General features: G+C 43.1%; 1 protein-coding gene across 1 annotated transcript; it reads left to right on the top strand.

The window, feature by feature from the left end:
* The first annotated feature begins 721 nt into the window (after positions 1–721).
* Positions 722–2,385, top strand: twist1a (twist family bHLH transcription factor 1a). The gene is made up of 2 exons (XM_076754887.1): positions 722–1,445; positions 1,902–2,385. Exon 1 carries the CDS (start codon positions 870–872, stop codon positions 1,416–1,418), a length of 549 nt encoding a protein of 182 aa, XP_076611002.1. The 5' UTR covers positions 722–869; the 3' UTR covers positions 1,419–1,445; positions 1,902–2,385.
* Positions 2,386–14,302: the final 11,917 nt, after the last annotated feature.

The raw sequence follows: 14,302 nt of genomic DNA, 5'->3' as shown, positions 1-14,302 counted from the left end.
CGTTTAAGCGCATACCTCAACGCGGGGCCGCTGACGGGAAAATAAACACCACGGTCTGCTTACGAGCTCAGACCTCCTGCTGTGACAACCTCCTGAGTTTCAGTAGGCTGATATTTTTCACCGCCACCACTGCTCCCATCTCAGGCCGCGTCTAGACCTGTAACAAGGAGACTTGAGGCCTACAACCAGAGGGATTTCTGTTGTGTTTTTTCTGTCTTTGAGATTTTCTTTTCGTTTTTTTATTGGAAAAGGTAGGAATTAAAAACAAGCCCATGCATATTGACGCATGGCAGCTTTTAAATGGACCTGGAAAATGAAACATAAATGGCCACAAATTGTTTTGACAAAATCCATTTTATACACTTTAGCAGAGACATTGTTGTGTTTACAATAAACCCAAGAATGAAAGAAAAGAGCATCATGCAGTTGGGACAAAAATAACTTGGGGTGGGGAGGGAAGAAAGAATTCATCCCTAAAGACGGAATAGTTCCTACTGTCCTTGCACAAATCTACACCTATGATTCAATAACACCGCGCCCCGACTACACCCCCGTTCACAATCTTAAGGAGCCTGCACGCCTTAAACACCATTCCTGATATTAGCTAGAACTCTCCCTCTCCTGCAGTATAATGTTACACCCCTCCTCACCCAATCACAGCGCTCCCCAAAATCCTCCTGCCCGCTCCCCTCTATAAGAGCCCCGGTCGTCCCAGTCTGCCAGACACCTCTCCCTCTCTGTGGCGCACGAGATTTACAGTTATACCAGCCCGCGCCCCCACTGCAGGCCACACTGCCATTACCTGCCGTGTTTGTTGATGGTGTAACCAGTTAGGTCCCACAGACCACAGAAAAGTTTTGGAAGAGACGATGCGTCAAGAAGACTCCTCCCCAATGGACAGTGCGGGGAACAGCGAGGAGGAGACCGACCGTCAACTGCCGCGGAGAGGCGCAAGGAAGCGGCGGGCGACTCGGAGGAGCGCGGACGACGAGGAGGAGGGAGACATGGAGAGTCCGAGCCCGAGGAAGAAGGGATGCGGAAAGAGCTGCGACGGAGGAGGCGGCAGCACAGGGAGCGGCGGCAGCGACGGCAGCAGCAGCCCCGAGCCCTCTTTCGATGACCTACAGACGCAGCGCGTGATGGCCAACATCCGCGAGCGGCAAAGGACGCAGTCCCTCAACGAGGCATTCACGTCGTTACGTAAGATCATTCCCACCCTCCCGTCAGACAAACTCAGCAAGATCCAGACGCTGAAGCTCGCGGCCCGGTATATCGACTTCCTGTGCCAAGTTCTGCAGAGCGACGAGCTGGACGCGCGAGGGACCAGCTGCAGCTACGTGGCGCACGAACGCCTGAGCTACGCGTTCTCAGTCTGGAGGATGGGGGGCGCGTGGTCCCTGTCAACTACGTCCCACTAGCAGGGCTGCTGTGGACGGTGCTGCACGGTAGGCTGAGCGCCTTTTCACTCTACATCTTACGGGGACACAAGCGGTGCCAAGCGTTCCATGCGCATTTTACGCACCGACACCAGATGAAAAGTATAATTAGTATAGTTATAATGTCCCAATGGGGATACTTTTGCTGCATTTTTTGCATGGCATCCCACCACTAAAATACAATGAGTCTGCTTCATTCAGTCATGGAAAGGGTGTAGGTCCCTGCAGATAGGAACAACAGATCCACCTTAAAATACTGAATTCCTACATCAAGCCAAGAAACCACAAGGGGGATATGCTTTTTTCTGAAAGTACATTGCTTATCCCACAGGTCACAACACAGGTTACACGACTGCAAATATTACCTACAGATGCATTAAGAAGTATCTCACAACCTTAGTCCTACAAATGATACATTTCTATGTGTTGGATGTTCTTCTTCATCAACTTGTATTTCTTTCACAGATTATCTGGACTAAAGAAGGAGTGGATCAGGCCGGCCCTTCAGGTAGACTGAAACAGGCCAAACACAGCAGAGGCCCAGCCGCTGTGCTTCAGGCCTCAGAGGAGAGCGGGCTTTTCATACTTCCCATTGCACGGACTGTAATGTTTGCAAGGGAGCACTTAGGACAGACAGGACGGATATGAAGAAAGAAAGACCACTGCGACTATGAATGTTGTAAAAACAGAATGAGCTCTGAGGAACTCTTTTTGAAACACGAGAGAAACATGACAATTCATTCCACATTCCCTGTGACAATGTTTCACAGCAAATGAAGTATCTTGTATTTATTTTTCTACACATGTTCCAAATTCCTTTCCCCCGTTCAAATAAAAGTTATTTATTTTTTGGGATATCTCAGAATGCTGAATGGATCTGCAGTCTGCAGATTTTGAGTGTTGTAAATATTTGGCAATATCTTGAATTAAAAAATGAAAGTATACATTCTTACCTCTAAATTGTCTGGATATTCATTATAGACTTCAACATAAGCTCTATAACAAGAGGTTGAACAATAAAATGACAAAGTGGTCAACTTCAAGACCATCAGCTGAAGGCATGAGGGTGCTTATGTGACACCCAAAAATTGTTTTAAATACCTGAAATTTTTTGAAACAAACTCCTTTCCCATAGTCTCAGCACGTTAAGCCTGTGCAGAGAGTTTATTTTCATTGGTTGTTGCTGAATCCCCAGTTAACTAAACCACAGTGGAGGGAGCAAAAGAAAACATCTCATACCCGTGGCTTATTCTGTAGTGATTTCTTGAGCTCAGGGATCTGGGAAAGCCATAATTAGCTGGTGGTCTGTTTGAACAGGGTGAATGTGGAGCTGTGGGAGGCAGGCATGATATTCCCAGATGTCCTCCGAGCCACAGGTCAGCATGGGAGTCTCCTGCAGGTGCGACAGCAGCTATACCCCAAGAGCTCTGAAGGACAAAAGAGGTGGACACGGGTCATAATGTAAACTGAATGGCCTGTGTGATTACATATACCTGAAAGAAGGTGCTTTTCACATATCAACATCATATATTATCAAAACTAGACTTACTTAGTAATAGTATCATATAGTCCAAACCATGATGTTTAACTCAAAACTGACTTTACACAGTAGAATCTTTTTATTGTCTTTCTTCCTGTTCCAAATTATTTAAAAATATATCCAGCTTGATTTTTCCATTTGTTTGTCCCACAGATCAAGTTGATCTGAAATGAAAATGTGTTCCAAATTGTGCCACCAAAACTCACTTTTCTACTGAAACACTAAGTGTGAAGTATCCCTGGAAATAGAGCAAATATAATGATTTCATGACTGGGGACACTGAGGTATGTGTAGACATCAATCCTCTCTTAATTGGAGACCCATGGACAACACATGCCAACCTGCAGACACATAAGTCTTCTTGAGCAAAATCAGAGCATGTTAATCACTTTTCCAATTTGCACCCTTCCTGCCAAAAATATCTCTATAAAAAAAATATGAATACAAATGCCAGTGAATTGTTTGAGCTAACATAGATCTTTAGATGTATTTATTGAGGGTATGAGTGGATAAAATCAGGACTAGATGGGACCTCATTGCCTTTACTTGCCAAAAGCCAAACATTTCCTTCCCTTAAATGTCCATAGATGTCCTGTAATAACGACTTAAGACAACTAAGTCACAGTGAAATTCTCTAAAGATCCTACAGGTATAGGCAATTACAAGAGTATACAGTAATATCAGTGAGACATATCATAGATGAAAGATACTGAGGTCAAAACAAACACCTCATAGTGTGTTCCACGGGGGATGATTATGGGAGGATTACTGTGTTTTTGCATCACGGGTTGCGTGCGGAAGGTAAAGCCATCAGCTCTGACCCGAGGCCCTCGCCAGCCACCGGGGGGAATCAATTCCCACCCTTAGATCACCGTGGCCATGTTATCTTAAACTTGAGGCTGTTGCTCTGACACAGAGGAATGTCACCTCTGAGGCTTCAAAACACACACACACACACACACACACACACACACACACATATAGGTTATACACACACAGAGGGAGATTTCTCACGCCTACCAAACAGGGAAATACATTCCACAGAGAGAGAGAGGGACCCTGCAACCCAGCTCCTGCAGCCCCCCCCCCCTTCACTTTGATGTTTGAAGGTAATGGGATGATCACTTGTTATCAGTGTGAAGGAAAGGCATCTGGTTCTCTAGATTTAAGATGATAGACTCTTTGATGACTGGCACACACTCTCTCTCCTGCCCATTAATCACAGTTTATATCTCCTGTCTTTGAGGTCCTTTGGCTCATCTGACAGTCAAGGGTACGGGCCTGTGTGTGTTTTAATAATGCCAGGAGCTGTAAATCTCTGTAAAAACAGATTTCTAACTCCTCTACACTGACAGCAGACCCATGATGCTGTTTGGTTGTTTAAACACTCGAGCAGAGGCCTGCCTCTCTTACCTCTCCTGTTTACTTCTCTCAGCTCTCTGTCTCCCTCACTTCCATCTCTCTCTGAAGTCCCCCATTATGGAGTAACGAGAGCTGGTTTACATTAACCCTCAACACCACAAGAAGATGGGGGGGAGAGGAAGTTGGAGTGACACACACACACACACACACACACATACAGACTTGCAAGTCTGGCTTCCATTAGAGCTAATTATCTGTGTTTTATCTCAACCTGGGGCAGTTAGTGTGTGTAGGTGTAAGTGTATATATGTGTGTGTGTGTGCATTAGAGTCTCTTTTTATTTGTGCTGTGCTGCTTTTGGCACATGGATTTCAAATGAAGATAATTATACCTGAGAACATTCTCTGAACTGCAACGAACCACTAAACTGTGACAGTGTGATGATAGAGCACAGATACTAACCTGTTTTTGGTATGTAGCACAAACTGTGAGCATATTCAGAATGACTGAAGAGATCATATATGTTAAGTTAATGGTTTCCAGAGTTTTCTGCCTAGAACTATGCCAAAAACTATTTTGTTTAGTTGATGAGTTCAAAAATTATTGTTCAAAACACTCACAACACTGTCAAATGCGTCTGATGGGGATTTCATGTTAACTGAATATTTATTACGGCAAAAGTGCAGTGTTTTGAGGTCGCACTGGCTCATCATGCGTCATTTTAAGGGAGCCAACATCAGCTTACTCACTGTGAAATCAGTTACATAAAGTCTTTTGTGGCTCTCCAAAGTCAGAAAAATAACCCAGATGACATCATCAGGTTTGGACTTGAGAAACATTTCTTAATAGCAAGCCTACGTTTAAAACTGAGGGAGTGGGCTTTGAAAAAAGTGGGCATTTGTGAGGCAGGGAGGTCTAATGAAAGATGCCACAGCGCTGGATTGTGGAAATTAAAGGATCCAGCTCCTACTAGGGACTAAAAGTCAGGCTATGCCAGCCTCTGCTGCATCGGGTTTGATCGCCTGGTAAGGCCTTCTTTGGGCTCCAGACGTTCTGTATCTCAGTACAAGTAATAAGGAGAGTATTTGGCAGTGTTGCAAGTCATTTGAAGGAGAGCACTGCTTTCTAGAGTCAGGGGCTTTGTTAAAGCAAGCAGGAAGGAATAGAGTGACAGAGGAGTGACAGAAAGGAAGTCGGGGCAAAAACTGGCCCAGTAACATAATGAGCACACACACACACATTCCCTGAGGACGGTGCCAACTGCAGCCATCATTCCTGACCATTGACCTCTCAAAATGACCCCATCCCCAAGACTACAGCGACCCCCAGCTGGACCACGAGCCACCACATTCACAGTCACAAAGTACCCACTCAGTTCATTAATCCTTCTCAGATGAACGGGCGGAGGAGAACACAAAGCTGGAGTATGAACTGGGGAGAACAGGGGAGGAGGAATAAACGTCTGATTAGAGGAGCGAGTTTGAAAATGAACGGGACGACAGACAAGTGAGGAAAAGAGGAAGAAAAGGGGGCAGGAAGAAGGGAGCGAACTTTTACGAATCCTCTCAGAGCTCCTACCCCAGGGGTGTTTATCTTGCAGATTGAGTTAAGCACAAGCCCCTTATAACTCTCCACATACCAGACAATATCACAGTGACCCCCGCTTTACGAATATAAACATACGCGCTTTATCAAAGACCAGCACGGCTCATTCAAACACATAGGCTCTTTCTCCTAACTTAATTTACCTCGAACCTACACAAAGTTCCTTTATTGGATTTGAGCTGTTTTGAATGTCTAATTTAGGCTTAAAATTGGGAACTTCAGGAGGGTCTGTTGATGGAGATTGAATGGGTTTTCTCCATGTTTACCTTATGAAAACACACTGGTCTCTTATCATGCATAGGTGGACTATCAGTATGGAAAAGCCCCGAGGTCACGCACAGCACAGCAAGTGTTATTTCTACAGAGAGAGAGCATTGTTTGACTCAACATAGGTCCATTCACAATGATGGGAGTGTGTCTTTCACTGGGGAAATGTATGTTTCCTTGTTGTGTTAATAGTAGAGAGGATTGTCCTGACTCTGCCCAGAGACTCATCTCACTCACATACACACACACACACACACACACACACGCACACGTACAGACTCAGAGTGTTGCATCATCCTGGATTATAGAAAGTTTTCAAGATTTTCTCTGTTGAAAGCAATAACCAGAGCACAGCCGTAGTTTACTGCTGTTCTGAGGGCCTCCATTGTGAGCGAGTATGCATGTACGCACACACAGACACACACACACACGCAGGGTAAAGTGTGGGATGACTTGGCAGCATGAGTGACTCCAGCCTCAGTGTTGGTCTAAGGGGAGCTGTGCTGGGAGAGAGATAGACGTTGAAATCTGCTGCCTTCCCTCTGGTGTTCACTGTCGGGTGGTCTCTCTCTCTCTCTTTCTCCACCTTCTTTACTTCTCCCTCCTCAGTACTTCTCTCTTTACTTTGAGGTGGTCGGTTTCTGTCTCTCCACCCATCTCTTTCTCTCTCCTTTCCATCCCAAATCCCCCCCACCTCTTCTCTCCTCTTCATTTTTCCTTTTATCTATCTTGTAATCTCCTTCACACTGTTTAATATTTCCCCTCTCTCATTTCCTCCTCTTCTTCAAACGCCCTCCCTTTCTCCCCCTTTTGTTTACCTCCACACACAAACACAATAACACTCATCATCATGCCTCTCTATGTGCTCACTGCCACTCGCCAAAAGTGTGTGTGCAGCACTGGAGAGTGAGTGTACTTTGAGAAAGAAGGAAAACTCCGTCGAGACAAAGAGAAAGATGCCGGGACTGTAAGAAAACAAAGTCTTGCTGATGCAGTGATTACCGCCAGCCAGCATTTTTCTAGCCAGTTGTGCTCTGAATCAGTGTGTGAGCGTGTGTGTGTGTGTGTGTGTGTGTCTGTGTTTTTCCACTTTGCAAAAAGTTTAATATTAGAGCATTATATTTACTTTTCTGGCTGTTGTTCCTGTGCCTGCGTCTCACTTTCTTCTCTCTCTCTGAAGGTGTTGGTTGTGTGACTTTATAAGCCTGGCGTTTGGTGTCACATGAACCATTTGCATGTTTTTTCAAGTCCAGTAAAACAGGCCTAAATGCCCCATAATTCTCTTCCCATGGCTGCTTGGTCAGGGTTAGTGCCAACTTCCAAAGTCACACACACACATAGACACACAAACACTGAAGTCATGGCACACAACTAACAGGAAAAGTGTAAAGTAACACCACCTCTTTTAAAAAGGAGGCAAAAGGTCTTGTTAAGACAAAAATATAAATGCAAGGAAGGAGTGTGTGTGTGTGTGTGTGTGTGTGTGTGTGTGTGTGTGTGTGTGTGTGTTTCCAGCAAACTAGTCTCAAGAAATGATAGTATAATAAAAAGCCAGGCGCCTGCATTACAACAGGACAGAAGTGTGTGTGTGTGTGTGTGTGTGTGTGTGTGTGTGTGTGTGTGTGTGTGTGTGTGAGCACATGCTTGTGGGAGAGTTATAAATAGTTGGATCATCTGGAGTACATTAGAGGTACAGTGTTTTAAGTGAACAGGTCCGCTACCTGCAGCCACAGAAACCTCAGAACAGACACTGCCAAGTCCTAAGCTGGACACACACACAGAGAGAGAGAGAGAGAGAGAGAGAGAGAGAGAGAGAGAGAGAGAGAGAGAGAGAGAGAGAGAGAGAGAGAGAGAGCAGAGCATTAAGAGAATTAAAGAGAAATCAATCACTCAAGGCAGTAAGTAATTTTGCAAGACTAAGCTGAATAAAGAGTTGAACAGGTTGAGAGGAATCGCTTCATGTTATAACACAACCCAACTCTGGCTTTAATGTAAACAGAGGTCATTAGCGAAAATACCACAGGGGTATCAACTCTGCTATTAAACTGTGGGCCTGACATGAATTTAGAGGGAGGGGAAAAATAATGTCTGAACAAGGTTGTTTAGCTTAGAACTGGCCTTACGCCGCTTCCTGAGGCCACACACATGAACAGCACCTGCATGTGCTAGTGCACAAATCAACACAAAGTTGTGGTGAAGGTTATACACTTAAATAATACAGATTGCATGACCCAGAGACTATTAAAACCTTTCTTAACTTATCATTTAAAATCCTGTTTATTGTGTAATTCATTTACACTGTGTGACATGTATTATCTGTATGAGTGTGAAATGGCTGTTTACAGGACGACATTTTTACAGTTACTACTCATGCAAACCTCTACAGCCAATATTAATTCGTTTAATTTTATATTTATATAAAGTCCAGCTTTCACTTCATCTTCTTTCCAACGTTGCCACAAATCTAAGGAGTTTTTGCAGGAAGTGGACCCTCCCCCTATAGCACTTTTACACTCAGACACACTGAAACCTGAGCCACAGGAAGTGGTCCTGCGCAGCATCTTGTCAGAGCAGACAAATTATTCACCATTTGAAAAATGCACCTTTTTCTCCTCCTATATTTTCCTCCTCCCCACTGCTCCCTGCTTGTCATCTTCTCTCCATTTATTGTTTTCTTTTCAGGTCCTCCTGAGAGGAACGGTCAAGGAGACAAAAAGCTCTGCTACCTGCGTTATCTCAAAATGGGCTGCATTCAGAGTCGAAACGAGCTGCTGCTGTGGTTGCACAGGCCCCCAAATTCCGGGAAAAATTCTCCTGTGGTGTTCCCTCAAGACCTGTGGTATTCCTGCCCACAGTATCCCTACAACGCTTTTGTGGAATTTCCTAAATGGATGAAAAGCAGGTTTATTTGAACTCTTTTGAAAAGTGAAACATAGGTCTTCCTTATCTCTACACAGCTGTATCATTTTACTGTATAAACCTAACTGTGAAAAGGGTGAAAGAGAGAATGAAAAGGAGAATTTTGTGCTGGTTTTATGAGCGTAGAATGAACAAACAGTAAAACCACCCAGTTTAACACATAATGTGGGCGATTAACACTGTAAAACCTCCTTAGTGACCTCACCAGCAACTTTACTTTGTGTAAGCGAGTCCACAAGTCCAAACAGGATGAAAGATAGACTCTTATATTTTTAGAACTGTGAATACAAATATTTGATCTATGGATTATTTGAGTAAATAGGGAAAGAAATTTCCGTTTTTTCACCATAAACTGAAGCAGGGTCAGTGTGAACTGATGTGAAGTGATGACGCTGAGGCTGCAAAAACTTGACTTTTCAAGTTGTTGAGATATTAATCACACATCCTCTTTGCACTTTGTTTTTACCCTTCCCACTCTAAACAATAATAAAGCAAAAGTACAACCTGTGCACCTGAAGTCCACGTTCATTGTTTTTACACATTAAATTGCAAAACCCTATTTTAGACTCTGCTGTTCCTCTAGATCATTACAGTTTTCACAGAAAGCATTGGACTCGCACTGTCACTCTGCTATGTTGATCTACTCAGCTGCTCTGATATACCTGTAACTTAGAGGTGACTGTGGCTTTGATCTGAATTCCCTTCTCCTGCTGTCACTGAACATCAAACCTTGCCATCAGTGTGCACGTCTGCATGTAGGTGAATGAGAGACTTTGAAGCATTTTTTTATCCAGCTCAGGTTTAAAGCACTGTGTAAATGCAGTCAATAGTTTCTTAAAACTCATATATAAAAGTGCTGAGTGCCAGACCTCTAACACATTTCTAAATATAATTAAGATGTTTTAGAACTAAAGTCTTTTTACTTGTTGTTCTTCTTTGTAATCCTTCTCTAACTTATAATGCATGGTGGTCAGTGTGAGACATTCTGAGGGAGAGCCTCTGTCTGCACAGAGGAGTCATGTGGCTTGTTATTCTGTCTTTGTGCAATGTCATATCAAATGTTACTCACTCAGAAATATGTCCCCCACAAGGACACTAAACTATCCAGCTTGTGTTGTGCATGTGTGACAGCGGTTAGAACTGGACCACAGGGACGTACACACAGCACTAGAATGACACTGTTGTTGTGCACCAGGAAGTGTCCACTCTCCTCCTGCTGCCATCACTGAAACAGTGTGGATTATGTGGAGGCCAAGGGGGAGAAGGTTGTGTTAAGTGGAGTTTGGAGGAGCAGCGGCCAAACACACTTTCCCCTTAGGCGAGTGGTCTAGAGACAATTGAGGGCACACACTCAGCACTCGTGCATGCAGTCCCATACCCACAAACGGTTGATTCTGCAGTAAACATCTTGCCCCATTAATACCCACAGTGCCTTGGGCTACTTGGCCCACTGGCCTACCCTGGTGACCCTTGTGACCGTGGTGATTAGATACTGGGGGCCCTCATCTGCAAACATTTAGCCAGTGTCACCCCTAATCTACTTTTTGTCGTCCTGCCACCACAGACTCAGCAGCAACGCAGACAAACTGGCAACTGAGGACACACATCGTGCCACATAATTAACAACAACTAATACATCTTCCCTCTGCCACTGCTGTCAGATGAAAACCTTCCAATGCAGATTCATTATAATGAGTTACAGTGACAGTCTGCCTAAAACATCTTTTGAGTATCAAGCTCTCACCCAAGGTGGCTGTAAAATGTTTGTAATTTCCTCTTTGACAAAAAACAGTGACTGTGGTCTGCCTGAATTCAGTGGATTCCTCTCAAACGACTCCAGCAGCATAATCCACTTCTCCACTGTCCATCTGTACCTTCCAAAATACTCATATTTTTTGACAAAATATGGCTACAGACACAGCAGGAAATGAGTTCTCTGTCAGAACAGTGCTGCATTATAGAAGCACTGTATTAAGCCATGTAAAAAGATTAGCCTATTCATCTATATATCCAACTAGTTATCAAAGATACATTTTGAGTATCACAGTTAAAGAATGTCATAGTACAACAAAAATGTGTACTTATAAAGTGTATTTCCTTCATCATTAAATTGGCTGTCACATTCCACCTCCTGACCTCTGAACTGTGACACACAGGTCCTCCTCCTCCAGGCCAAACCACCATGGACACCATGCCTCAGGTCACTCATTGGTTTACTAAGCAGGGCAAAGGACTGTGATACATCTAGAAAAACAGACAAATTCATTCTGAGTTGACATATGGTCGTTCAATTAATCAAACAGGTTGATATTATGGCATAAAATTGCACTAAAAGTAGCCAAAAAGCCCTCAAAAAGCAAAAAAAATACATTAAAATAACATCTTAGTATTGACCAAGACATAGCTCACACTGGTGGAGAGCACAGTCCCACAAAGAGAGAAGAAAATATGGTATCATATGCATGACACATCACAGTCTCAATCAAGAGACACCACTAACCAAAAGTCAGTACAAACCACAGCAGGCCTGAAGCATATGCAGACGAGGCAGCTGCTTAGGGCCCTGCAGACCACATAGAAGAACCCCCATCATTAGGGAGGGATCATTTAATGGCCAGTGTGGACAGCAGGAATGATTACAGCAAGCAAAGACCGCTTCACTGAGTGGTGTTTCGAGACAGACTAGAAAAATTGTGAACCTGTTGTGGTCTTTTGAGTGTCAAGTACTCCCTTTCTGTTTGTTAAAAGGTGGCTGTAAAAAGGTAGCGTTTTTTTCCTTGATGAGTTCTGAAGCAGCGGCTGTTATCGCCTTGAATTCAGTCCATTACAATGTATCTGAACCACAGCAGAATAAACGGCCTTATAAATGTCTCAAACCACTCCTGACTTGCAACGTACTGTAATCCTCCTCTCGGCTGTCAGGTAGCGTGCGCTTAGGGGCAAATACTTCGTAAAATATTTCTAAATATGCTGCTTCCAGTCGAGCTTTGGAGGTTGAAATAAGGAGACAGGGCAAGGAGGAAACTGTGTGTGACTTACGTCTGCTCTTACTATTTCCATTTTGTCTCATCTTTGGATGGTTGCTGCATCACCTTTTTATCATATGCGTTAGTGGTTTTTATATGTGCTGTGTACTTCAAATCTTCTCACTTTGCGATTTGTTGCCAGACTTTTGGCCATAGGGATGTTTTATTCTATAACAGACCTCAAATACCCCTCAGTATCTCATGTATGATCATTGTTGTGCTTTTGTGCTCTCCTTTGAATGGATTCTGGGATGTTTTTCCAACTCGTCGTCTGAGACATTCCACTAATACTTCTTTTTGACCATCTGCTCAGTCCAGTAAGAGTTTATAACAGATTGCTATTGACCTCTAGTGGTAAAGGTACAACACTGCAGGTCAGACTCCTTGACTTAGTGACGTCTGTGCAGTCTATAAAAACACCTTTCTTTGGAGAGCTTTTGAGAATTTCAGAGGTTTGATCACAGCGAGAATGTAAATGTCTTTGTTGTAGTGATTTTTTAAAAGCCAGGCACACGGTGCAATGATGATCACACCTGCAAAACAAGTTGATCAACATGCCACTGTTATCTTATTTCCTGCATTTGAGCAATCACTTTACCTGAACCTTGATGAATTCATAGAACTGAAAGAAAAGACCAGTAAGCTTGTCATGGGTTTGTAACTTGTAAAGGGTGGGAGTACTTTTGTGCCTTGCCTGTGTGTTTCTGTGTGTGTGACAGACTGATGGAGAAAGAAGAAGAAAGATAGAAGGAAATAGAAACACAAGAAACGTGAGAAGGCAGGGGAGTTCCCTCCTGTGTGCACCTGGGTGTGAAGAATGGGCAGGCTGGTGAGTGCGCTCAGCTCTTCTGCACATAGAGGAGCCAGAGACTTTATTTAGCTTCATCCTTGCCTGCTGTGTGACGCAGCCTGGGCTCCGTCCACCTGGAGACAGGTGTCATGACCCAGAACAACACAGAGATCTTTTGTAACTAACAACCCTTTTCAGTCACTCTAGGACTCTTTGTCTCTGCCTCTTTATTTCCATCTCCATCTTCCTGCTCTGTCCTCACCAGGAAGTGTAAGGTATAGCTCAGGTTAATGACGGTGCCATTGGGGCAATGAATTATGTATTATCACAAGATTTGCAGATAGCCACTGGTCAACCATGTGATCAGACTGCACTCTGGTCTTTTTTAATGCAATCTTCTAAAAATTCAATTTGAAATATGATAGATAAACAACAAGAAATATATTGTGCAGGATTTACTTTCATATATTAAGTAATCTTAAAGACATTTAAAATTTATATTTTTTGTGTTTAATAAACACCAAAGATTGCAATAAAACAACTAATACCATCGGTATGATCAAAGTGGCTTCAATAATTCCTAAAATATTTACAGTGTTGCATTCTTTAAAAAGATGAGTTTATCTTTCTGTTGAGCAGAATACATAAATATCAGACAAGTCAGGAAATTTTGCTGCATGGAGTTGCAGTTTATATTTAGAAGAATCTCAGGGTGAACTTCTTTAACTTTCCTAAGAATGAAGTGTTTGTAGGTAATCAGTCAAACATTCTTCCAACCAAAGCACAAAAAAGACCTCAAAGAGAGTTTTCCTGAAGGGCTGAGTTTATTTTGAGAATGAATGACCCATTTTATCAGAATCGGATTTATTATATGGGAGGGTTTTCACATACAAGGAATTTGCCTTGATATTTTGGTGCATAATTTAAAAACATAGGCCAACAGGAAATAAAAAGTCTGCAAAAATGATGAATCATAAATAGATAAAAAATACAATAGAAGCTAAAATAAATCGAAAATATGCAGTATCTATAGATTTTTTTTATCGAAAGGGGCTGCACAGTGTTTGAAACGAAGAAGTAATGTGCAAAACATCGGCAAAGGAATGTGCAAATATTCGTAGTATTAAGTATAGAGAATATGTGCAATATGTAGGGCTAGTAATCCACTGCACAATGACTTTTTTCACGGTGGTAAACCTGTGTGAAATATATCATAAATCGATAAAGTACTCCTGTATTTGGGTCAGTCAATCGTGATTATCGCTGCATTTGTGTCCGTCAATCAGTCACGGGTGTGTTTCTGCGTCATCGCTCCCAGCCAATCGCGTGGCGACGTCCAGAAACGGGGCACCGAAGG

The sequence above is a fragment of the Chaetodon auriga genome, chromosome 17 (assembly GCF_051107435.1).
Source record: "Chaetodon auriga isolate fChaAug3 chromosome 17, fChaAug3.hap1, whole genome shotgun sequence".
In the NCBI taxonomy this organism is placed as follows: domain Eukaryota; kingdom Metazoa; phylum Chordata; class Actinopteri; order Chaetodontiformes; family Chaetodontidae; genus Chaetodon; species Chaetodon auriga.
This window is presented reverse-complemented; position numbering and strand designations above follow the sequence as displayed.